Genomic DNA, 26,713 nt, shown 5'->3' on the forward strand with positions numbered 1-26,713 from the left:
ATTGTTCTGACTTTATTTATGTGTTTGTCTCTTGATAGACCGCTGCTATGGCAACCTCTGCGGGCACAGTGTCAGAGGACGCGGTAGAGGACGATGGAGGAGGGCGCCTGTCATGCAGTTCCTCTGAGATGTCGAAGCTAAGCTCTAAGAGTGCCAAAGAGCGGCGCAACCGTAAGAAGAAGTGGCGGCAGAAAGAGCAGGAGAAGGAGAAAGGAGACAGCGAGAAGTTTGTCAAGTCAGAGTCGGATGACGGCAGCAAGAGGAGCCGCTTCCGTTTCCCTGATAACCGGTTGGGTCGAAAGTCTTCCATTATGAACCAGGTAAGGAGGAAAGGATAGTGTAGTCCAGGCATAATTAAACATTTCTCTACAATATTCACAGACCCTTTTCATGGAAGACATTTTGACATGTCACAGTAGGAGACATGTCAGCTGTAAATAATACAATTAAAGATGGCTGAATTCAGTTTAGCTGCTTCAGTTTCAGTTTCAATGTGTTTTTAATATTTATTAATTAGTTTTTTTCTTAATTCAGAGGCCAGTTTGCAAAAAATTACAAAAAAAACAACAAACAAATGTATTTTCTTACTTAGTCTTTGGCATCTGGCCTTCCAGTTATATGTGTCAAGAAATTAAGATATCCACCTCTGAAACTGCTGCCTGGGTTGGTGGCATAAATCTCAAAAACTCGAAACAAAAGTGAAACTATCTCCAAGGCTAGACTGGAAGTAAATTGGAAAATATGGGTTTTTTTGGTAATTTCGGTGACCCTTTAAGCTTTATGAGGGTCATTGATAATTATTTGTGTCAAAAACAAAAAGAGGAAAAACAAGACCATCACAACTGAGCCACAGGATTAGAATAGAGATGCTTTTTATTGCTATGAATAGAATATAGATGTCAGTGAATAATGTGGCTGCAAGAAAAGGTGTTCTTTTCTATTTTCTTTGACTGTTAGAGGAGGAAAATTTCACATTGATAGTGCTGCTACAGTGTGGTGTTGCACGAGCTCACGTACAGAAGAGCATTTAGTGGCCAGATATATAGAAGCACATGTCCAGGTCCTGAATTATTTATAGTGATTACATGAATGTTTCAGAGGGAGCAACCCTGCAGCTTTGTTTAGGCCTCACTTGAGCTCCACTGGCTCTTATATTGTGTTTTATAGGTAGGATTTGCCAAAGAAGATAACAAAGCACACTGGTCTTATGTAACACTAAAACACAATTGTTTTTAACTTTACATTTCACTATTTAGCAGAAGATTGTTGTCAAATCAAATCAAATGATCATTACTAGAAGCAACCCAGATTGATGTTGTCATGAGTGATGCTCCTCTCCATGTTACCTGTATCTCTGTCCTGTATGTGTGACCTTGACAGTGATTGATATCACTGACCTAATTATGTATTTCCCTCTTGTTTATTAACTACATGATTTCTGCAGCAGAATATGCCTCCTCAGGGAGAAGTGTCCTGGTCGCATTAAATTTCTCACACCCCACAGATGTTGCCTTTCATCCTGACCTCTGGAACTGATGACAAACAGCGTAAAAATGATGGTGCAATCAATTGTAATTCAGAAACGCCCCTGGGCTACATCAGTCACACAAATGTCTCCTCTCCTCTTCTGTCCTCGTTCTTCTACTACCTCCTCTCCTCCAGTCTCTCCTCAGTATACCCGGCTCGCCTTTCCTGTCCCGCCACAACAGCAAGAGCAGCATCTTCAGTTTCAAGGGCCGCAGTAAGGACGTGGGCTCGGAGAACGAATTCGCAGATGACGAACACAGCACGGTGGAGGAGTGCGAGGAGCGTCGGGGCTCCCTGTTCAGCCCGTACCGGAGGAACAGCTACAGTGGTTTCCACGGGAAGAGGAACAGCACGGTGGATTGCAACGGCGTGGTGTCGCTCATCGGCCCTGGGCCTGGTGGACGCCTTCTGCCTGAGGTGAAAATAGATAAGGCAGCTACTGACGACAGTGTAAGGAAGTCAATGAGTAGACGTATCTAGGCATGGCCCCCCTCTCGTCCGTTCTTTTCTTTCTGACTCTCTATCTTCTACTCTGTCATCTTTGCAAGTCCGTATGTATCACTTGGCTAAGCGCTCGCGCCTCCCCTCCCCCAGCCCCTGCAGTGTATGCTGCCCTCCGACAGTAGGCAAAGGATGGAGAAAAATAAATTTCATAGTGACTATACTATAGCCAAGCCTGTATTTTGATAGGTTAGTGAAACTGGGTCTATCAGTGACTTCCAGGCAATTTTGTTGTTTGATTCATTATGATGAATGTCAATGTTTTGAATATGTTCATATCAAATTATTTATTCATACATGCACTATACTCACACCATTATACAGGCACTAATCAAACAGACATGATTCTATTATTCTTCTGCTTCCCCATTGGCCCATTAGATTTTGGCATATAGATCAAAGCCCGATTAAGATTTAATACACAACTTCATGTGCGGGATGTCATCAAGTTCCTGTTTAACACGCTCACACACAGTAATAAAACACCATTTTTGTTAACTGCTTTACAAACAGCATATAATGATGAGTTAACATGCTCCAGTGTGTTGATGTGTTCCTCCTCCAGGCATCCAGGTCCTCTGCTAGCCTGTGTGGGTAGATCTACAATAGGAGGCGAAGGAAACAGAGGGGACCAGCACTGTAGAGCCACAGACATTTTTATCTGCTTCCCTAATACACAGATCATAATCCCAAAGCAGATACACACGTAACACACACCATCCTATCAGGCCTTAATAATGTAATTTAAGAAACTAAGGAGGGCTGCTGTCCTTGTCTGTCTTTACCTTTCTCTGTTTTCCAAACTCTCCCTGGTCAACAGTAGTGAATTAGTTGTGTCTCATTCTAGTTAGCATGGTAGATTTAAACCCTAAATTAGAACAAGCATGACATAGACAAGTAGAACAATGGCTATGGTGTCTGTAATTTCCTCTCCTTCTCTTTGACTTGGAGCATGCTCGTGCATGACAATGGATGGATCTGAACTACCTGCCTCCATATGATCTTTTTACAATGCTCTTGACTTGATGGTTGCAATATAAGTTGTATGGTTTCAAAGTAGGAAGATATTGTAGCATCAATTTGCAAGTGACATAAAATGGCCAGATTTGGGAGACATTTTGTAAAATAGCTGTAACCTAATGATTATATTGCAATGGCAGCAAAGCCTCCATTATTGCATGACAGGACTGAAAATGCATTCATGCAGAAGCAGTTCTTGCACAGTATCTCACAATCCATTTATTATTTAATCGGGATGAGCTAATTACATTCAAACACAATTAGGTCAAGTAGCCCTAGACCACTGCTCCCACTTTGGCTGAGACCTGCATGCATTTACAGCATACACACATCTTCCTTGAAACCAGCATTGAGATAGAAAAGAATGAAAAATGCCCTGACCCCACCCCCCCAAAAATCTGACCCACAACTACTTTTTCCTGCCAATGCTGATGTGCACTTCCCTCCGCCGGCCACCGGTGGTGATGTGGGATGGTGTTCATGTCCTCTCCATGGGTGCTTGATTCTTCCTCTCCTCCTGACAGCCAACTACTGAGGTTGAGGTGAAGAAGAAGCTGTCGGGCTCCCTGATGGTGTCTGTGGACCAGCTCAATACCTCCTTTGGGCGGAAAGAGCGGGCCAACAGTGTCATGAGCGTCATTACCAACACACTAGTGGAGGGTACTGCCACTTTAACCCAGCTATTTAACCTGCTCTCTCATTATTCTTTAACTAGGGCTGCTCTCATTGGTTGATTAGTTTGACATGAATTTCCTGCTTATCTGCTTTGCATATCCAACAGTACCAGATACATACAATGCATACAATTTATTTCTATCATTTGATACCATTGCATGCAGTATGCTCAAGCACGCAAGTATGTTTGGTTTTGATGTGTGATCCGCGCTATGTCTTCAGAACTGGAGGAGTCTCAGCGCAAGTGTCCGCCATGCTGGTATAAGTTTGCTAACACATTCCTGATCTGGGAGTGCTCCCCCAAGTGGGTGAAGATTAAGGAGATTGTGAACCTGATAGTCATGGACCCCTTCGTGGACTTAGCCATCACCATCTGTATCGTCCTCAACACCCTCTTCATGGCCATGGAGCACTACCCCATGACCAACGACTTTGAGGACATGCTGTCTGTAGGCAATCTGGTGAGTGGCAATCGTTTTTGTTGTTTTATTTTTTATCTGATTCACCTGTAAAGAATCTCCTCTGCTTCTCCTCAGTTCTTAGAGAAGTGTTATTTTTGGGACCATAATTGGCAGCTCTTTCATTGCCGATTCAGAGTTGAAAGGAAAAAAAAAAACTCTCAATCCCCCCACACCCTTCGCTGCTGCTTCCCTGTATCCATGCGTTTCTCATTTCTTCACATACACACACACACATATGTTCTCTGCCTTCTATCTCTGCTCCTTCTTCTCTCCTCTGGTTGAGTGGAGCTGCTGTTTGCTTCAATGGGACCAGGCTGCCTCTCTGCTGGTTGGCTGACTGGTTGGTGGGAGGCCTGCATTAATATTTCATGGAGCCTGATCGATGAGCTGCTCTAAAATGGTGCCTGAATCATGGCTCGGATAACTCAACCTGGTCATTTTCACTATTAGCATTTTCAAGGAAACTGAGTAAATCTGAGCACATTTGTGTATCTGCACTGGAGCTATGAGTGTTGTGTTACTTTCCGAGAGTCATTAACATACTGCACTGCATGTTGTGTCAGTGATTTAGTAGCAAATAAGTCTAACTATTTCACTTATGAACCACTTACCATGTTTGTGTGTGTATACATAAATATGGAAAGATTTTAGTTTAAAGAAGCGTACAAAAGACCAAACCTCATTCACTCATACATTGAAGATTTCAGTCCTTTTCCTTCAAGAGCACCAGTGTTTGTTTGTTGACTGCATCAAAATCTACCCACTGAGCACACCACTATGTTTTTGAACTTAAGGTATTAATTTACAATTGAAACAGCACAGAAATGTGTCATTTACCATTTCTCTCCCAGAATAATTTACCAGAAAAGGCCAATGGGTGGTACAGGTGGAAATTTCTAGGTCACCTTGATGCAATATGAGTCATCGTACACCCACACATACACCCACCCACCCACACACACACACACACACACACACACACACACACACACACGCACACGCACACGTACCTACATTGTGCATTTATTCATTATGTGGGCTCTATGATTAAGGAGACATCAGAAGTGCCATTTCATCCTTACTGACTATAGAGCAGCTGGCACACATACAAACACACATTAACTAGATGTGCTGCCTCTTTAAATAATTGGATTTATCCTTCTGGTGAAACACATTAATATGCACTATTACTTTAGGGCTCATTTATACTGTGATTGATTTTTCTCAGATAATGGAGTAGATATCGCAAATGTAATGATTCACTGCCCATCATGCTTTTGTTGAACCAAAATTTGTTGTTCAAATCTGTCCTTGTTCCTACCTGCCAGGTGTTCACGGGGATCTTTGCAGGGGAGATGCTTTTCAAACTGGTGGCTATGGATCCCTACTACTACTTTCAGGAGGCCTGGAACTGTTTCGATGGTTTCATTGTGACGCTGAGTTTAGTGGAGCTGGCTCTAGCTGACGTCGAGGGCCTGTCTGTGCTGCGGTCATTCCGATTGGTAAATGCTAATTGTAGCTCCTCCCTCAGCCAAACCAAATTGAGATAGCATGTGGAGTTAGCATCTTAGCTTGTGGGGTATACATATTTTGTTGCATATTTTGTGTGTTTATACTATTTTACCTCACTGAAGTGAAGCAGCAAGTTAGTGAAGCTAAAATGTTATGACTAAATCATATCCCTCCTACTCTTTCCACCCACCTCACTCCAGCTGAGAGTGTTTAAGCTGGCCAAGTCATGGCCTACCCTCAACATGCTGATCAAGATCATCGGTAACTCAGTGGGAGCCTTGGGGAACTTGACTCTGGTGCTGGCCATCATCGTCTTCATCTTTGCTGTGGTGGGCATGCAGCTGTTTGGCAAGAGCTACAAAGACTGCGTGTGTAAGATCGCTGCTGACTGTGAGCTGCCCCGCTGGCACATGAACGACTTCTTCCATTCCTTCCTGATCGTCTTCCGGGTGCTATGCGGTGAGTGGATTGAGACCATGTGGGACTGCATGGAGGTGGCGGGCCAGGGCATGTGCCTCATCGTCTTCATGATGGTCATGGTCATCGGTAACCTGGTGGTGAGTGTCCACACTGGCAGGGTTTTTCAGAGATTGTCACTGTTTGTTCAGCAAATTGTTGGCTCTCTGAGCCCAAAATAAAGATCAAATAAGATCAGAGAATGTAAAATTACCATTTTACATCGAGTTGCTGATTTATTTTTCTGTGTCCAAAGGTGTTGAACCTGTTTCTTGCCTTGCTGCTGAGCTCATTCAGTGCTGACAACTTGGCTGCGACAGATGACGACGGTGAGCCCAACAACCTACAGATTTCTGTCATGCGTATAAAGAAAGGCGTTGCGTGGATAAAAGTGAAGATGCGGATACTTGTGGCCAGTCTGCTGAAGAAACCACCGATGGAGGATGAGCAGAAGCCTTTGGATGACATGTATGACAAGAAGCTGAACTGCATTGCTAACCACACCGGGGTGGACATCAACCGTGACCTGGACTATGCCAAGAATGGTAACGGCACCACCAGCGGTATTGGCAGCAGTGTGGGCAAGTATATGATTGATGAGGACCACATGTCGTTCATTCACAACCCAAACCTGACCGTCTGCGTGCCAATAGCTGTGGGAGAGTCTGACTTTGAGAACCTCAACACGGAAGACTTCAGCAGCGAGTCGGACAATGAGAACAGCAAAGAGGTCAGTGAGAGCGAGATACATATTATTCACAAATGACAAAAAAACAGACTGGAAACTGCAGAATGCACAACAAAACTACATTTTCAAAGCACTTAGAAAATTATTTCTTTTACTTTTAGAATATCAGAATATCAAAAACAACATTTGTTGTTTTTGTGGTGCAATTTCCTCTCTCAAGACTGTAAAACTATGGGTCTGGCTGGCCACTCTGCGCTGCCAAGACACTAATTTAACTCCATTACACAACAGAGTTATCTAGAGTGGCTGGAAAAGGCAGGCAATGTAATAAAATGATATCTGGTGACTTATATCTTTATACGAAATGCATTTAGAGGCTTTCAGAGAAGATAATCTGCCATTTGATATTCCATTTCAGTGTTCATGTGGATGTTATGTGATGTTCATGATTGATAAGGTCTCTATCTCTGTATGGCCATCTCAAAACAGCTGTGATCAACTCAAGGTTTTTCCTTTTAAGCACTACCCCAACACAATTTGGAAATAATGCAACTTTTACATTTCCGGACAGATCCAAGAAGACTTTACGAGTTCAGCTTTTAACTTAGTTAGTGATTCCTTGCAATGGAAACTGAAATATTTCTGTTTGTTTGCATGTGTGTGTGCTCATACACATATATCTATGCAGCTGGATGAAACCAGTTCATCAGAGGGCAGCACCATCGACATCAAGCCAGATGTGGAGGAGGTGGTGGTGGTGGAACCGGTGGAGGAATACATGGAGCCAGAGCCGTGTTGGACAGATGGTGAGACCACTGCTCCCATTGCACCCATTACCTCCACTCCACAGCACAGAGACTCCCCTGGGCTCAGTGGAAATGATAGGGCGGCAGGGTGAAGAATAGCTTCATTATGAAGGGTCACTCACCCATGGAGACTATTTATCAGTCTGTCTGTCTGTCTATGATACTTAAACTGATACACTGATGAATAAATACGTATAACTTTAGAGATAGCTATTTATATATAAACCGTCAAAGTCATAGAAATTGTGAATATTTGTAACTTAACACTTAAAGGGAGTGTTTGTTTTATATGTCAGACAAACTTGCACCGAAATTCAACTCATTTTCCTTGGGGAACAGGGAAATTTGTTTTTAAGCTTGATGTCTGCTCAAACTGAGTATGAATACATATTTTTAAGAATGCAGTTTCAAACTATAAGGTGTGTTTCTTCATTTTAGTGATGTTGCTACTTGATCTTAGAAACATTCAGGATTTGAGATAAACTAGGTTAAGCTAGCTATTCGTTCCACATCCAAAACAACATTCAGACTTCAAACTGCATGCAGTAGTATAACAAAATTTATAAAAAACACAGGACTGAAGCCTGTCATTAATATCTTATTTTACTATATCAAATGCCGTCTCTCCTCCTGTGTGTCCTCAGCTTGTGTGGCCAAGTACAAGTGCTGTGACGTTGACATCACTATGGGCTGGGGGAAGAGCTGGTGGTTCCTGAGAAAAACCTGCTACCTGATTGTGGAGCACAACTGGTTTGAAACCCTCATCATCTTCATGATCCTCCTCAGTAGCGGTGCCCTGGTGAGAAGGACTGCTTTTAGCATTTGCATTCTCTGCACACACAGACTCACCATCTGCTTGACCTGAGAAAATCAAAATTGGGTAAAGACTGAATAACTCATGACTCATTAAATATAAAGGTGCTCTACAGATACCAGTGTGTGTCTGTGGCAGTGAAGAGGTGATATAAGTCGATCAGTGGTGCAGTCTGTTTGGTTGCACAGTCCCAGAGCTTGGGGAGGGGCCAGGGGCGCCGGTGATTAATGGACTGAACCATTTATCAAACAGGGGATCTATTTCTGGGGACGGAGAGGGGGGGAGGGGGATTGTTCTCAAGCATGTCAAATGCTACTAAAATAAGAGCAAAAACTGCTGCACATCCACATTAGCTGTACAGTTATTTGAAATATTTCACGTACATCAGTTTTTTTGTGTCCTGTAAATCACTGTTAGCGATCAGCTATGAGCGAGCTGTAGTGCTGTGTACAATTTCATTAGCGGAATCGTAAATCCTCGGGTGTAATATTTCTCTTCGCTGGGTTCGCCTTAGCTGACGTATGTTTTCCTGTTTCTCCACAGGCCTTTGAGGATGTGTACATCGAGCAAAGGAAGACGGTTCGGATCATTTTGGAGTATGCTGACAGGGTTTTCACCTACATCTTCATCCTGGAGATGTTGCTGAAATGGGTCGCCTATGGTTTTGTCAAGTACTTCACGAATGCCTGGTGTTGGCTGGACTTCTTCATTGTGGATGTAAGTCCGGCTCTTGTTTACTTGATCCTGTTTACTAGATTAGAGCAGAGGAGCATTTACATAGTCCTCAACCACACCCTGGTCCAACAGCAACACATTGGTAGAAAGATGCATACAGTTTATTCAACAGCAAAGCTAATGCTAATTTCTGCTGTTTTGACTGTAACTACAAAGTAGTAATTTGTCTTTTTCTACAGTAGATTATTAGGAACTGAATTATATGTTCTACGTATATCATATTGATACAGAATCTGATGTTTCTAGATTTCTATTTAAGTGTTGCCCCTATTGTTGTCAGTTGGGTGTGGTTAGGTTTGAAAGATCAGGTTAAAATTGAAAATCTGCTTTATGGCATGCAAAAGGTGAGAGGGCATGTTGTTTACAAGAAGAAAGCAAATCTACTTTGTTTACTCATGTTATAAGGACAGTGTTTTACAAGACTATGCTATCAGTCTGTCCATATCAAGTGCACACATGCCTAAGTCACCTTTTACAAATCCATCAAGCAACAATCCCTGTTTTTTACTTGGTTTTTATCACTCTGAGATGCTTGAATATGTAGAATAATTCACTGCTTGTGAATGAAAACAATATTTCTGGTGCAGATTTCTGCCAATTTTGATGTTTTCAGTCAGAATTATAAGAAATTGTTTCAATTGAAAACATAGCTGTTTAAGCATGGATGCCAAGACAAATTAGAACCAACCAATCAATAACCAAGCTTATTGATTGCAGCCATATTCAAGTCATGCTCAGAGTAATGAGACGTGTCAAAGATGTGTCTCTGTAAAGCTGTCTTTGCCTGCGTCTCTGACCTGTAAGATGTTTGATATGTGCCTCTGTCCTCTCTCTCTGTGTACTTCTCTGCTCCTTGTGTCAGTCAAGTTTGAAAGAGCAGAACGGGGAACATTCTTCACTCTATTCTTTGGCAGTCACACATATAAGCACCATTTAATCTTATTGTGTCAATCTTTAAGACGACTTAACTTTAGATTGTGAGGTTGTGTAGTTTCAATGAGAGATTCCAGTGTGGGGAAGAAATGAGGGGATAATTTCCACTGACAGAGGATTTAAGCATTCATATTTTACATAGATGATGAATCTGGGAGTAATCTGCACTGAATGGAAGACTTTTCAATGAGCAAGCGATTGGATAGAATAAGAATTTCCCTGACTTCTGACTTTCTTCTTGAACTAACTACCTCTCCGCAGTGTTCAACACCTCAGCCAATACCCGTGAATGGACTCCTATCAATGGCCAGAAGTTGCCATGTTGATTCATTTTAAGCTCCTGTAACCAAGACCCCCTGCAGCAAACATACACTTAAACATCCCATAGTTACATGTTCACTTGATTCTTAAAATCTTGCATTCTACATTCATGCATTTATACATTTTACAGTTTGTACAGCTTAAATTACGCACAAGTATGTAAAGACTTACTTAAGGAACACTACACAGCAATTTTTACTTCATACTTTCGACGCTGACATTCAGCACACATAGAACTTGTAGCACTTACTGTATATTCAGACCACACTGTACTGATCCAGGTTTTTGCCATTGGAGACTCCCTCCCTGTAGGTGTGTTGTCAAGCCAAACACTTGGGACAGTGCAGGGGTGCAACGGTTCCCAAGTTGTGAACATGTTACAAAGAGTGACATCCCTCCTACCCTCTTTCCCCGTCCTCCTTTCATTCCCTCTTGAAAGTGTAACCTCAGGAATGTGGTGATATTGTGCTGAGATGTAATGATGGTGGGTGACAGGCGGCCGGCGGTAAGTTTGGTCTTCACTAGCGCTCCCCCTCCAAAAAAAAAACAAAAAACAAAAAAAAAACTTGTGCTTGATGAGTCTGGGTTGTGTTGTGGCCTGACTGTGCCTCTGCCGTCCTGTGTTGTGGGGTGAAACCATTGCCACGGACTCAGAAAGGGGGGGCACCATCATTAGACCGGCCTGTATTTTTCTCTGAGTGTGCCTGACTCTGTGTGATTGTGTTCCTCCTCATTTCCCTTGTGTTACTGTATCTTTCTGTTATCCATTTGATTTGTGTCTTCCTGATTTTCATTATGAGAATGTTTTTGTATTGTATTATGTTTTGGCTAAAGAATGGTAGGGGGCAAAAAAAACGTAATGTTAGAGATTTAAGCGTTAATGTTAAATGAGTTAAGAAATAAACTTTGCAGCATCGTCATCTGAGATGCAAAGTAAAATATAGTAAAGAATAAAATGGAGGAATAAAAATCCATATTTATCTTAAACTTGCTGTTTAATGAATGAAAAAATAGATAGGGTAGTGGTAGATAATGCTACTGAAGTGTGTGAGCGTGAGGCTGATAGGTGTCATACTCCACTCATCTTTCTTTTTTACTCAGATTATTATCATTGTTTTGTTGTGTTTTTCCCTTTGGTTTTAGTTTGTTTTATTTCTGTTTGGTTTGTGCCGTCGTCATCATGGGATCACAGCCCCAGATGTCATTGGCCTTGCCTTGCAGAGCTCTGTGAGAAGGACGTTGAGGCACTGAGGCCACTACCACACAGCTGGCCCAGCGGGGGGGCCAGAGGCCAGGCACCCCAAAGGGGGGCGCTCCAAGGGGTCAGGCTGAAGGTGACAATTACCCCAAACACTGTAGTGTAGATCAAGGCAAAATCTTTATTTTACTGTCTCGCTGCCAGAGCACACAGCTGCTAATATATTGTAGAGGCAGGGTTATTGATTTACAGTAGATAGGGGCTTAGTGCCAAAGAGTAAGTACTTGGAAAAATCACAACAGAATCTAAATAAAGGCCCTCCCCAGGACATCCTGGACCTGATGTTTGAACATTGTCCAACATTTACAGTAGAAGAAGAATCCACGCTGACACCTTTTCTGCTGTTCTTTCCGTAGTTTTGATGGATTCCACTTTGGAGAGTTGCTCTCTTGTAGTCTATGTTGATAAAGGCACCAGTCAAAATGAAGATTTTGCCTGTTACAATCCTCCCTCCGTGACTTTGGTAAGCTTTGGATGTTGTGTACTTCTTGCGGTGAGTTTGACCGGTTGGTGTCGGTGGCTGGTTGGAGGTGCTTTCACATGTGTTCACTGTTGATATTTTCCTTATTTGTAAGGAACTGGTACTCCCCCTGTTTCAGTCCTTCCAGCATCCACCCAGAAAATTGCAGTTATTGGAGAAAAAGACTTCTTGATGATAATGAATTAGAATTCCTGTGTCCATGTACTAATTATATACTTTCCATTCAACTGAATTTTAAGTATAAGACTGTAAGCCTAATTCTTATATAGCTGCCCACTCCTGCATTTTGCATCTTGAAATGCTGCATTCAGCCAGAGAATCCTTCTTTACAAAGCTCCCCTGTGCAGCAGACAGCCTGTAATGGTCGTCAGCGCACTTGAGGTGACTTCATCAAAGCTACTCACCACCCCTCAAGGAGCATTAGTGCAGCTTATTGACCACATTCCCCATCGTCCATTTCCTCCTTTGTTAATGATGCCATACTGTATGTGTTCAGCTTAGATCAGCTATATGGCCCAGGGCTATAGGGGATTCACAGTTACCAAACCATAATCCAGGCCGCTTTACCTAAATTTACATTGATTTATTACAGTGCTGTGAATGGCTGCCTATACAGTTTTATACATGACAATCCTACATTATTGAAGGATTTAGTGAGTGTTTTCTAACCAATAATAACACACTATAAAGCATTCTTTGGCTGCAGCAATACCTCGGTGGCTGCCGTTGGACGTGAGCAGGGCTGCACCAGTTTCTTTGAGGTTGTGTGCTGTTATTGTTAACTGTTGTTAACTGTGTGTAACTCGACTGTACTCTGTGTATTTCTGTCCTTTCAGTGCCATCCAGTGCTAATAACTATATCCTCTGCCCTTTATCTCCATCCCTGTTTCTTGTGCGTGGTTCATGTGACTGTGGCTCTCCTATTTGACTCTAAATACTGTGTGACAACTTGATTTGATGTCTGAGAAAGAAAATTGCAAAATGACACACTTGTACATGTTTACTTGTATTCTTTCTCTTAGGTTCCGTTAGTTTGTCTGTCTTAAATTATATGGGATTTTATGCCTCAGCCCGAGAGCGACATGGAGAGACAATGTTAGAGGGGCAAGGGTAAGGCTCTCAAGTCTGTTGGGTTTTTATCAGATTCTACAGGGTAACCTCTCTCCTTCCCTCCCTCCCCAACTCCTCTTCCTCTGCTCTCCCAGTCCCTTCGCTTGTATCTTTACTAAATCATGTAGCACTCTTTTCTGCCTAATTACCCTCTATTTGAGTCTTATGTCTCTATCTCCTCTCTTTCTCTCTCAACCACAAATTTCTTTGCAGGTACAAAGGACTTTTCACATCTCGTCAACTGCCCCAAAATAACAGACAAACAACCCCTTTGGCCTACTGCAACTAAAAATACTACGCACATAAAACCTATACTAAACATTGACCTTCTCTCTCAGTGTATATACATGTATAAATGCAATATTATACATGTATATACATGCATAGATTTATGTGTGTATGTCAAGCAACTCTCCGCCTATGCCAGGGCCGTCTCTCTTCCTTAGTGAATATTCTCACTTCTAACAGTTTGGAACCTCTTTTGCTTCTCTGTTTTTGTGTAGGTGTCTATAGTCAGCCTTGTAGCTAATGCGCTGGGCTACTCCGATCTAGGGCCCATTAAATCACTCAGGACACTAAGGGCCTTGAGACCCCTCAGAGCCTTGTCACGTTTTGAAGGGATGAGGGTAAGATCCAAAGCTAAGCAGCTGATCCTTCCGCATGCCCATTCAACAGTTTAAAGCATGCTAGAACTGATCTAAAAACAAACTAAGAAAACAAAAAACTCCAAAATATTGGGGGATTTTTTTTAAACCAGGAAATGAAAGCCAAGAAGTCACCTTTCCATGCGCAATCCTGTACCATGCCTTTGTTAGAGCGAAAGAACAAGTCATGATGCAGCTGGGAGACTGAGTAAAGTAATAGTAAAGTTGTATTGCCAGCAGAACAACATGCATTTCAATTGAATTTCCTTAAAAAAAACAACAAAATTATACAAATTGATTTGTTTCATAATAAAAAATGACCCAAGAAAATTTTTTTTTACAAAGCTGCCTCATCACATAAGTAACAATCTAGAAATTCTGATTCCTTCATCTTACTTTGTTTCTTCTTAATTGGCCAAAGTGAATGTCAAATTGGTCAAAGCTAACCAAACTTACATGCCATCTCATAGAGCATTCAAATCAATAATTAGCTTTTCATTTGGCCTGATTCTCAACCACTGCTTTCAATTGAGAACCCCCCCTTCCCTCCCCTTCCCCTCCACATGCCCCCCCCCCTCCCACCCCCTGCTCCCATAACCTCCCCCCTCCTCCAGCTCACACCATCCCTCAATGCATCTGGCATCGAGAACAACCAGCAGGAACCAGGGAGCCGCAGGACGCCAAAACCTCTGCCCAACCAGTCACACCAAAACTCTGCATAATGTACAGGACGGCTGCCAAACAACCACTCGGAGGAATCTGTTGCATTTGTAATAGAAGATTCAGTGGTTTACAGAGCATTAAGTGCTCGTTGCGACAGTACCTCTGGTTGCTTCAGCCGTCTCTTCCTAGAATACACAGATCTGATTGGTCGTCTCTGTGACTGGTGGTAGTGATAGGTTGCACCTGGTTGTTGTCACTCGTAGTCCCTCCTGTCTCTTTGTTTCTCTCTTGATCTCATTCTCTCACCTCTCACTATTCTCGGACTGTCTTCTAGTTTGCGCTTCTCCTCTTCACCTCAGCCCCTCCCCACCTCCTCCTCAGCCCCACATGTGCAGCACTGTGCAGCACCCACCCCCACCCTTACCTCTCCTCCTCCTCCTCCTCCTCTTCCTCCACACCCCTTTATCCCTTCACTACTCACTCCACCTCGACCCGGTTTCGGCTGGGTCGTACCGCTGGAGGGTCACCACACTCTCTCCTGCTTGTCCAGGATCTTTCTGCATCAGGGACTGAGACAGAAACCACACACTCACAGTGTTGTGGCTTTGGGAGGAAAGTATTTGTTAAGCTTCTGCCGGTGTCAGCACTTGGGGTCGAGCCATCTGACCGACTGATCTGCTAATAGTCCATTCTGGTGGCAGGTTTTAATTTAAATTTCCGTCAACAATGTCCATATTGAATACCTTTAATCATTTTTAATGCCTTTCTTTTGGAGTGCAGGCAGAAGCTTAGCAAATATGCTAGGCTGCCATTTCACATAAGGCATTACTGCTGTCATGTCATGGCACCACATAGCGCATACAGCAGGCCCTGGCTTCCTGTTGCCTTCCACTCCCACAGGAAGTGAAACTGGGAGGCAACAACGGGCCCAGTTAAACTCTGACTTTGAGTTCTGGGTCTGGTTGGGTGGAGGCCCATTAGGTTGACTAGCACAAAAGCGTTCGGACAACACTCTCAACCCTAGACAGACAATGTGTTGCCCTTCTTTAGTACGTCCCAAAAATGACAGACCAGCAAGAGAAGAAGGCCTGTGCAATTATTATCTAGTGGGTGGACTGATTGTAAATGAATTGTGAAGCCTCATTCATACCAGATATCCAGCGACTAAAATGTGATGGCGTTGCACATGAGCAGACATCTTTTTAGGCCCTGGATAGGCTTTATGGATGTTGTCGTGAATGTTTTAATTAAATTTTATAGGTTTAATTGTTAATTTTGGGATGGGAAATAGACCTGTCAATAAGATAATGTCATTTTTGGGGTTGGAAATCATGGCACATTTGCTTAAATAGCGTATCAATGCCAATACCAGTGCCCCTATGAATGACCTCATTCACTGGGTGTATGTGGTAAGAGAAGTGAGGGTGGCCCAGTAATGCAAAAGGGAAATAAACTGAGGAATTTGATCCTGCTGTATTAGTTTTTTACTATAATGTTTATGTTCATCAATTGAGTTACAATTTTGTTTGAACTGAAAAATTTGAGGTCAAAGCAATAAATAAATGAATAGGGAAGTACATGAATGGAGAGATGACACCGTATGAAAGAGATTCTGGAGAGTTAGAATGTTGAGAACTTTTACGTCTCCGCTGGTTGAGTGTCACGGCACGATGCGTCGCAGAGGCCAACTCAACTCAACGCCGAGCAAGTAGTTCAGCTTCAATTGAACACATTGCACTGCTTAACATGCAATGGTTACGGGCTGTTCTGACTTTGTACTTTGCTCTGTCTTTCTCTTGATGCTGCTTTGTAATCTCGGTCCGATCTTTTTTGAGCAATGCATTGTACAGGAATGACACCATCACTAGCCATCTTTTACCCCAGTTTCAGTAAAAACCCCTTTTCCTGATGAACCTGCTGAAGTTTAAGTTACACCCAAAGATTTTAAAATGACAATGACCTGCTAGGGGTTAGTCATCATGGGGCCTTTGGGTATAACCTCTGAACCCCAATTGTTTTAGTCGCCTGTCCTCATTATGAACAGGCTGACACATACTCCAGACCAATGTTGTTTTAGCTTACGAGTGCTGGTCACTCAGCTCAGCCACATTGTGCTGTAGATATTTGTAAGACTCCCTTACTACCCATGTAAATACCAGAATGGCTCGTCAGACGCACAAGCAAAGCTTCTGCCATTATCTCTTTAGCCGCTATCTCTCTATCCACACATTTCTCTATCTATTTATTTATTGATTTGAGCGGTTCTTGAGATTGCACAATGCCATGTAACACGCATGTACTATAACTGCCGATGCACATTATGCATTTTTGAAAGCCATTTTCCCTCTTTCTGAGAATGCTTTCCACACAGCATGGCCTAATTCTTTTTTTAAACACTGAAAAGCGGTTTAATTGTACCTCAGAATGAGCTAAGAGTCATTCTCTCAGCGAGTGCAATGACAACACTGTGGGGGGAAAGACTTTAAATTATGATTTGTGTGTTTTTTAGGCCTATAATTATATTTGAAATTATATCGCCCCACAGCCATTTTCTTTAAGTGCTTTAAATATGACACAATATTTTAGTGTGCTCCCCGTGCATCACATGAGAAATTTATGATTCCACGTTCAACACGAGTCAGCCTGTGAAGGTCGTGTACGCGCTGAGAGAATCCTGCTCTAGAGCTCCTCCCTGTCTGTCTGTAATGAGGAGGGAATATGGCTCCACACTCCAACGAGTCTGCCAAAGACATGCATGCTCAGCTGTCTGCCTGAGAGCTGCTGGTCGGCCTGCCTAACACTGGTAGTGAGCGGTTCACTATGTGCTGAGCTTATTACTGGCTATGATGAACCCATGGGAAATCAGATTGGATTGCTAGAAAGGTTTAGATTTTGGGGTGGTGGTGGGAATTTAATTGATTATTTTGCTGCTATAATGCTATATTGTTTGAGTTGTGCTAGTTATGGAAAGGCTTAATAAAATTATTAAGAATTAAGAATATTGACTGTCTAAGGTTGGGGTGGTAAGAGTGGACACTTCATAGTGGTATGGCAAACACTTTTTATTTAAGCTTCATGAAGTAAACATGTAGAAACATACACACAGGTGCAGAGTCCAAATAATATTAACTGTATTTTTCACAACACTCTCAAATGCTTCCGTTATTATTTCATGTTTATTATACTATTTTGGATTTATTTTTATTTAATATATATGCATAAATGTGAAATAATAACAGGGACATTTAACATTTTCGTGAGTCTTAGGAGAGATAAAGCAAGACAAAACAACCATTAGGAAGCGGTATGTATGTGTGTGTGTGTGTGTGTGTGTGTGTGTGCTAATGCCTTATAGAAAAAATATTAGGACAATAATTTACAGTACATGAACTCGTAATGTTTATTTTCTCATACGATTTTCTATCTGCTTAAATTAGGGTCATATGTATTTTAGCTGATATGAATGCATATCTGAATGTGTAAAAACGTTTTGATCAAATGAATTCTAATGTTCAAATGTGTAAAAAATATCTGAACAAATAGATTTAATTTTTGAATCCGTAAAGAGATCTGTAGCTGTGCATAACGTTTGTGAACAGATGAAGAGGAACACAAATAATTTCCAATGTGTGAGTGCATAAAGATTAGCACAAAAGTTTGCAGTTACACGTCTATCTGTTTGTGAGTGAAAAAGGTTCACACAGAACTCAATTGTATGTGTGAATCCCAAGTTTACAGCTATGAATCAAACCTACAAGTACAAATCAAACCTAAAAGTACAAATACTTTTGTCCCACATTTGACACTTCCTCCTGAATAGCCAATGGTGATGCTCTGAAATGCTGGGGGCGTGTCCACTGAAGGCCCTGAGAGCAGGCCCCAACTGAACAAGCAACTGACAAGCAACATAAGATGATGTTTAAAAAATAAAGTAAAGTTAGGAGCCACTGTTTAATTCAGCACCCATTTTGTAGGTAAATGTGGACTTATTTCAGTAAAAATGTAACTTGAATGACTAGTTAACAAGCGATCCATCACCAATCATTGCAATGTTAAATGGAAATCAAATGTTTTTACACATTCACACATTTGAATGTATTCATACAAAATGTTTTCACACATTCAGATATGGTGAAGCCTACACAGCTACAATACATACATATGACCCTAATTTAAGCCCATAAACATACACTGTATGACATACTAAACTATAAAACATATAGTAGGAGTCTGTGTTATGTGAAAGTAACTGTAATTATTATATCATAAAAATTCATAAACATCTTATGTTTTATATAAAATGTTTGAACATTTTACATTTTAACATGTGATTCTTATAGATTTTCTATATGGATATTCGCCTTGGTACACGTGTGCATGTGTGTGTGTGTGTGTGTGTGTGCGCGCGCGCGCTTGTGTATCCCTTAAGCAGTTCTAGCCGCATGCTTCAGCAGATCAAAGAGCATCTCTGAGTCACATCAGTGCTGCTCTAATTAAAACGGGACTGATACAGCTCTCCTTCCCATTAATTCCCCACACTTCAGTATGCGCATCACAGTGGTGGGCAGTGCTTATTTTCAGCTACATGAAATCATAATAGGATTGAACTGCTGCTCTTAACGCCTGTAACAAAGGATTGAATAGCTTTTTTAAGGACTAAGTGTAACGCCATAACAGTATGTAGTGTCTTGTCGGAGGGGTTGAATGAACTGCGTTTGTTTCCTGGTTCTCACACTGTCATATCCTGTCTTCCCTGGTCTGGTCTAGGTGGTAGTCAACGCCTTGGTGGGTGCCATCCCTTCCATTATGAATGTGTTGCTGGTTTGCCTCATCTTTTGGCTGATTTTCAGTATCATGGGGGTCAACTTGTTTGCGGGCAAGTACTACTACTGTTTCAATGAGACATCAGAGGAATACTTTCCCGTCGACGTGGTCAACAACAAGACCCAGTGTGAGGCCCTCATGCATCAAAACTTTACCGAGGTCAGGTGGAAGAACGTCAAGATCAACTTTGACAATGTGGGCGCCGGCTACCTGGCTTTACTGCAAGTGGTGAGAGTGTCGCTCCTCCTCTCCTCTCTGACTCCATTTCTTGTTTCACGCTAACCTGGTTGCTTTTCTCATTTTCCTGTGCACTTTTCTGTTTTTTTCCCGTCTGTGCTTCACCTGAGGATCTGTTGTTACTTCATTTGCTTTCACAGTGCTCTGAGGCTGTCTATTGTGCATATTCATTGTGTATATATTCAGTGTTATGCCCTTTTTCTTCATGTACTAGTTTTTTTTTCATGCACAAGCTGTACCACAGGACATGCATCAGTTTCGGTTTGAGTTTGAGTATTCTTAGAGGATTTTTTCTATTTTGATTTATAATTTTCTTGGTATTATTTGTTTCTACAAATGTATTTAATCATGTCTCTCCTATTGAAAGGCCACATTCAAAGGCTGGATGGACATTATGTATGCAGCTGTGGATTCCAGAGAGGTATATTCATAACTTCATCAATAAATATTGTAATGCTCATTTATCTCACTGTGTGCCAGACCATGAACAAGCAGCTCTTACTTAAGTTGTGTCTATAATAATACAACACTACCCTCCACACTGTTTCTCTCACCAAGGTGGAAGACCAGCCCGACTATGAAGTCAACATCTACATGTACATCTACTTTGTTGTTTTCATCATATTTGGCTCCTTCTTCACCCTCAACCTCTTCATTGGTGTGATCATTGATAACTTCAACCAGCAGAAGAAAAAGATAAGACGCTTTCTGTCTCTTAGTTCCCTTTTTTGCTTAAGGAGTTTCTATTTTAAATGGTTAAAATATGATTATAACCAAATTTTTTTTCATCCCTTTACTTTGGAGGTCAAGATATCTTCATGACAGAGGAACAGAAGAAGTACTACAATGCCATGAAAAAACTGGGGTCCAAAAAGCCGCAAAAACCTATTCCTCGACCACAGGTATGTTTTCTTTTTGGATTACTGCTTTTGACCAATCAGATTAGTAGGCAGCAGTAAAAAACAAAAAAAAATTTCATTTTGGGCCATTCAACATATGACGCTTTCAGCTGAAATCCATCTTTGTATCCTCTCTCTTTGTAGAACAAGATCCAGGGAATGGTGTTCGACTTTGTAACACAGCAAGTCTTCGACATCTCCATCATGATTCTCATCTGCCTCAACATGGTCACCATGATGGTGGAAACAGACGATCAGTCGGATGAAACAGAGCACGTCCTCTACTGGGTCAACTTCATCTTTATTGTAGTCTTCACCATGGAGTTCTTGCTGAAGCTTTTTGCCCTTCGTCACTATTACTTCACCAATGGCTGGAATATCTTCGACGTTGTGGTGGTCATCCTGTCAATTGTTGGTGAGTGAGATAGCAGTGATGGAGTGACTTGAGAATTTCACCTCTAGAAGTTCAGGGTCAATGTCATCCTGGTACAGTTCACCAAACGAGACACTTGTCATATAAGTGATTAGTGATTGTAGTTTGATCACTGACTGTATTCTTCGTTTCTTTTTCCTTTCTCTCAGGTATGTTCCTGGCTGACCTTATTGAGAAGTACTTTGTATCGCCAACCCTGTTTAGGGTGATCAGGTTGGCTCGTATTGGCCGTATCCTCCGTCTGATCAAAGGAGCTAAGGGCATCCGGACTTTACTCTTTGCTCTGATGATGTCACTGCCAGCCCTCTTCAACATTGGCCTCCTGCTCTTCCTGGTCATGTTCATCTTCTCCATCTTCGGCATGTCTAATTTTGGCTATGTAAAACACGGAGCAGGCATTGACGACCTGTACAACTTTGAGACCTTTGGTAACAGCATGATCATCCTGTTCATGATCACCACGTCGGCTGGCTGGGACGGCTTGCTGCTGCCAATCCTCAACTACCCACCAGACTGTAATCCCAACTTCGAAAACCCAGGCACCTCCGTGAAGGGCGACTGCGGTAACCCCTCGGTGGGAATCTTCTTTTTTGTCATGTATATCATCATTTCTTTCCTGATTGTGGTCAACATGTACATTGCCATCATTCTGGAGAACTTCAGTGTGGCCACAGAGGAAAGTGCTGATCCACTTAGTGAGGACGACTTTGAGACCTTCTACGAGATCTGGGAGAAGTTTGACCCTACTGCCTCTCAGTTCATCACTTTTGCCAAGCTGTCTGACTTTGCCGACGCTTTGGAGCACCCACTTCGTGTGCCAAAGCCCAACACTATAGAACTAATTGCCATGGACATGCCCATGGTGAGCGGCGATCGCATTCACTGCCTGGACATCCTGTTTGCCTTCACAAAGCGTGTGCTGGGTGACAGTGGTGAGTTGGACATGCTGAGGCAGCAGATGGAGGAGCGTTTTGTGGCGGCCAACCCCTCTAAGGTGTCGTATGAACCCATCACCACCACCCTCCGCCGCAAACAGGAAGATGTCTCCGCCAGAACTATCCAGAACGCCTACCGTGCTCACCTCATCAGGCGTGGCATCATCTTCAAGCGTCACACTTTCACTAACAATAAGCTTGAGAACGGAGGGACCAACCAAGAGAAGAAGGAGAGCACACCATCCACTGCCTCTCTCCCCTCTTATGACAGCGTGACCAAACCTGACAAGGAGAAGCAGGACGAAAACAAAGAGGAGTGGGCCAGGAAAGAGAAGGACAAAAACCAAAAAGATGAGTGGGAATCCAAGTGTTAGGGTTCAGTGACTCTCAAAATCCAATAAAACACAGCGAGATGAGACTCTGAGCTCAAACCCAACAAATGTAGAAAAAGTGATCATTTGCAAGTAAAAAAAAAAAACAACAAAAACATACAAAAAAATGTTTACAGACTCAAATAATACTGAGGCAATGTGGTTTCTTATGTCATCAAAGACAGCTGAACCAAACACAATCAGTTTACCATGGAACTTTGCTGCATAGTGACGAAGTTCATAGAAATGAGGAACAAATATGAACAAATAAGAAACAGTGACTCACAGTGTGCTGGTCAATGACACACATTTCTTTGGGGACCAACTGCCAAGGCACAGAAATCTCTGCTAAATGATTGGAGAATTGCAAAATCCCTGCCACCACCTAGTGTGGACCCCCGCGGCAAAGCTTCAATGCTACGGGACTGGATCATACAGATCCCACTAGAACTGTATTAGCAGTCTACATGAGGGTCTGTGACACTACGTTTACCATCTTTATCAAGAAGAAAACAATAATCAACCAAGCAAGTTTAGCTAGGAAGGAAACACTAGCGAGGGAGGGGGAAACCCAGAACCGTAGACAAAGATTTTTTTGTTTGTTTGTGCTGAGTATACTTGCATCTTTACATTATTTGAGCAGCAAAAAAGATAACATTTAGCCCATGTCACTAGTCTTTTCATTTCCTCTTTGTTATACTGACATTGAAAAAGACATTTTCTACATGGGCTTTCACACTGACCGGGTAGGGGTCATTAGTCATTGTTTTGACTTGGGCTGAAGGAGACTTGCTCAGACCGAGTTCCAGATAAATAATAATTATTGTGCTCGTTCAATGCATAGAAATGACTTGCATGAAGGCATGTTTTGATCAGGAATCATGCATGAGTAATCATAGTCCACAAGACACTAATTCTCAGACCACTGCAGTGGCTTGACTTTAAGTTTGAGGCTGTCCACTGGGGAAATAACAATAACTTCAACTGGAAAATGAAGATTTTGGATAATATATAGAATACTGGGGAATGATATTCATATGATCCTGCCCTTCACTAGTTTTGCTTTTCAACTGACAGATCTTTTAATCCAACCCTTCATCAAAATTTCAGGTGAATGGAGGATGTAAGCACTCAGAGGCAAAGTCTAAGTTGTATCATCTAACGACACAAACTATAAAAGGTTTTTTTTTGCTGCTCTGAATGTTAATAGTATAGAAAGAGTGTTGAGTGTATGAGTAACAGGAAGCAGAATAACCTCATGTTGAGGATGCACAGATTTGGATGGCCATGTCTGTAGTCCTGAACTGAATCTGGGGCTTACATCTCTTTGTTTACTTACATCAGTGATACAGCAATGAGAGCAGGTGATGATTCACGCCAAGGAATCCATATCTGGCACCAGTAAGGATCTGGTGTGCTCAAGTGTCAAAAGGTATCCCCTCTACTGCTGTATGAAGGGACAGAAATATGTTTTTTTGATTTTTTTTTTGGTTAGTGGAAGAGCTGAAAACCATGTTTAGGTAGATACATTAGACCGTACATTTAGTGATTCATTTCAATACAGTTCCTCTTTTGTACTCTGTCAGATCCACATCAGAATTTCCCAGAGTGATGTCTTAGGTAGTGCTTTTTGGACAATTTTGAGTTGCCAGCTTTAGAAAAAAAGCCTTGAAGTCCTTCTCTGATGTCCTTGTGATGCAATCATTCTCAGAAAAGGCTTTGATCAGTGAGAGTGACACTGACCACCTCAAACAGCAGAGTTAGCAGAGAATTATCACAAGGACATGCCTTGTCGTGCCTAGCATGTATGAAAGGTGGATTGCCATGAAGGGCTTGGGGTTTTGGACTGTAGAATCAAATGGATTTGGTGTGATATTTCAGGGAGGTGGATGAGTGATAAATAACATATGTGGACCAATAAATAGGTAAAGCCCCTCCCTTCAGGGTTTTAGACTGACTGCCATGAGAACAAGAGAGAAACAGAAGAGCAGAAGAAGAGAATAGTGCTTTGGTCTGAGTCGGAGTGCTGAAAGTCCCATGTTTGTCAGTGTATCATTGTGCTTTTGTGGGACCTCTTAAACACTGTGTGGTGTTGGACCCAGGCTCGCACCATCTTTTCACATACTTGCAGGCTTTCAATTGCTATCACCCGCTTCAAAATAATTAGGCAGAGATCGAGGTAGAAACACTAACACTTTTTGAGATAAAACATCAGCAGGCCTCACATTTACGCAGCTATGTTGTATAATAAGCTTTGTGGGTGTTTTTCATGAAAAACCTGAGGCTTTGTCAAGTGGTAGACAAGACACAACTGCCTCCCTAGATGTTCCTGCCATTTCTTTTCTACACAGGAGTGATGGTCCTATTTATAAGTGGATGGCTGGACATATATCTGGCATCCATCATCACACCACTAATGCCATTTGGTGTGTTTAACACTGCCTGTACCAGAACCCCCTGTCTGTAACAATAAGTGAGGTCTGTTTACAATATGAGGTCTCGAATCAGTTTGGCTGCTGCACACTGAAACCAAATACATTCCCAACGAGAACCACAGGAGGAGCGAGTAACGTCATCCAATTTACCCATGTTCATCTTGGATGTAATGTTTTAGAATGATACATTCACACTTGAAAGAAAAAAAAAAACAAAAACAAAAAAAAAGACAAAAGAGAAAATACAAAAACATATATATGTACAGTGCAGGCTATGATGTAAATGGCACAATCGCTGAAAAAGAACGAACTTTTTGAGAGAAACTATAAATATTGTATTATATTATTTTATTTTATCGGCATGCTTTGTTGTGTTTTTTTGTAAATATGAAATTTTAAAAATGTTACTACTAATAATCAAAAAATGAATAATAACAATAATATAGAATGGCTTCCAGCTATGCCCTTTGTCACATTTGTTACCTTTTGGATTTTTTGAGACACTTTTCACTTTGTTGACGGAAATTGAATGAAATATAGATATTATATAATACAAAAGATATATACATGTATACATATATGTCTATATGTATATACATAAAACAGAAGAACACTGTTTGTCACATTTGATTTATGTGCAACACGTTCAGTGGATGTCTAAAACTGGTTGTTTCCAGCACCCTTCTATGTTGGGGAATAGCTCATTTGCGATGTTACTGGAGCTGCTTGCCATGGATTGTAGCCTGATCATGATGAAAGGATAATGTTACCAGCACATTTCTCACTTACTGTCATATCTCTCACCTTCACTGAATATACAGGACACACGCCCACAGTCACAGACACATACACACACACAGAGGTGACTCTCCTCACTGCCCACCATCTTTACCAGTGATCTCTTTCCCAGAGGACGTCAGCTGGTGTGACTGACTGCCTCGTACACCCTGTGACGGTACCTACCCCAGGGGCTTTTTCCCATACACCCACACATCAGTGCCATTACAGCTCAACATGCATACGATCATGTACTTGCTTCTCATCCTCACATTTCTTTTGTTGAATGGTTTGTTTCTAGTGTTCCACTCAATGGCATGTGCCTTTTTTCTGCTTTTTCTGCAAATTTGGATGTCGATGCCACACTGAAAAAAAAAAAAAGAAAAAGAAAAAAAAAAAATCATGTTTCCAAACTGTGGAGGGTGGTAGGGGTTTGGGGGTGAGCACAACATTAATCAGGGATGTCGATTCAGAAATACTGCCAGAGGATCATCCAGACACCCCACTTCATCTTAATATTCAACAGTGTGTGATGTTAACAGAAAAACAGCTAACTCAAAAATGTCCTGTTCTTAGTGCTATGTGTGTCACCCACTTGGCTTGTGAAAAAGCAGCTTGCCTTCTATATTTCTGTTTTATTTCTTCTATATTTCTGTTTCCATCTGAAATTTATTTTTGTATCAATATTTGATTATAGGACTCATTCTTTTTTAGCATGGTTTATTATGGGCGTTTTTTCTTTTTGCTGAAAAATTAAAAAGTGCTTTTTAAACTGTTGTTATCATTTGACACCGTGATAAAAGAGGATATACAGTACAATATGATGGTGTGTTGCACAACCACTTGGACTCTTGGTAAGAATATATGAAAGATTGTCTTCATTTGAGCACGAACCTTTTTATTACCAATAAAGCAGCCTTCCAGTTACAACTTGTGTCTTGTTTTTTAATGAAATGTTGAATTCTGCTCTTTTAAAAGAGATTTAGTGTAGACAAAAACATTGTCTTCTACTCTCCTTCAGGCTTATTTCAGATCCATTGTGTCCACTTTAAGTAGTGGTCACCATTTTGTGCTGAGTATTTGACTTTTGTGGTGCTGTATGTGGATGCAAGTGGATTACAAAACATTCTGTGAAATGGAGCTGAGTGGTGCTGTGGTAACAGGGTCGTGAAAGGCAGCCTTTCAAATGTAATGGAC

General features: G+C 41.7%; 1 protein-coding gene across 5 annotated transcripts in view; it reads left to right on the forward strand.

The window, feature by feature from the left end:
- Positions 1-26,446, forward strand: part of scn8aa (sodium channel, voltage gated, type VIII, alpha subunit a) — a 46,379-nt gene extending 19,933 nt beyond the window's left edge. For 4 of the 5 annotated variants that reach the window (XM_067592107.1, XM_067592108.1, XM_067592109.1 and 1 more), the window contains 17 exons: positions 39-320; positions 1,663-1,944; positions 3,573-3,708; positions 3,946-4,184; positions 5,513-5,686; positions 5,897-6,253; positions 6,409-6,882; positions 7,529-7,646; positions 8,291-8,445; positions 9,004-9,177; positions 13,802-13,924; positions 19,373-19,657; positions 20,034-20,087; positions 20,225-20,362; positions 20,464-20,568; positions 20,710-20,980; positions 21,148-26,446. In XM_067592107.1, coding sequence (XP_067448208.1) covers positions 39-320; positions 1,663-1,944; positions 3,573-3,708; positions 3,946-4,184; positions 5,513-5,686; positions 5,897-6,253; positions 6,409-6,882; positions 7,529-7,646; positions 8,291-8,445; positions 9,004-9,177; positions 13,802-13,924; positions 19,373-19,657; positions 20,034-20,087; positions 20,225-20,362; positions 20,464-20,568; positions 20,710-20,980; positions 21,148-22,307 — 4,527 coding nt within the window. In that variant the 3' untranslated portion in view covers positions 22,308-26,446. Of the gene's footprint in view, positions 1-38; positions 321-1,662; positions 1,945-3,572; positions 3,709-3,945; positions 4,185-5,512; positions 5,687-5,896; positions 6,254-6,408; positions 6,883-7,528; positions 7,647-8,290; positions 8,446-9,003; positions 9,178-13,801; positions 13,925-19,372; positions 19,658-20,033; positions 20,088-20,224; positions 20,363-20,463; positions 20,569-20,709; positions 20,981-21,147 lie in introns of those variants that run through there. The other variant, XM_067592111.1, reaches the window with a different exon arrangement.
- Positions 26,447-26,713: the final 267 nt, after the last annotated feature.

This window comes from Thunnus thynnus, chromosome 6 (genome assembly GCF_963924715.1).
Source record: "Thunnus thynnus chromosome 6, fThuThy2.1, whole genome shotgun sequence".
Lineage (NCBI taxonomy): Eukaryota > Metazoa > Chordata > Actinopteri > Scombriformes > Scombridae > Thunnus > Thunnus thynnus.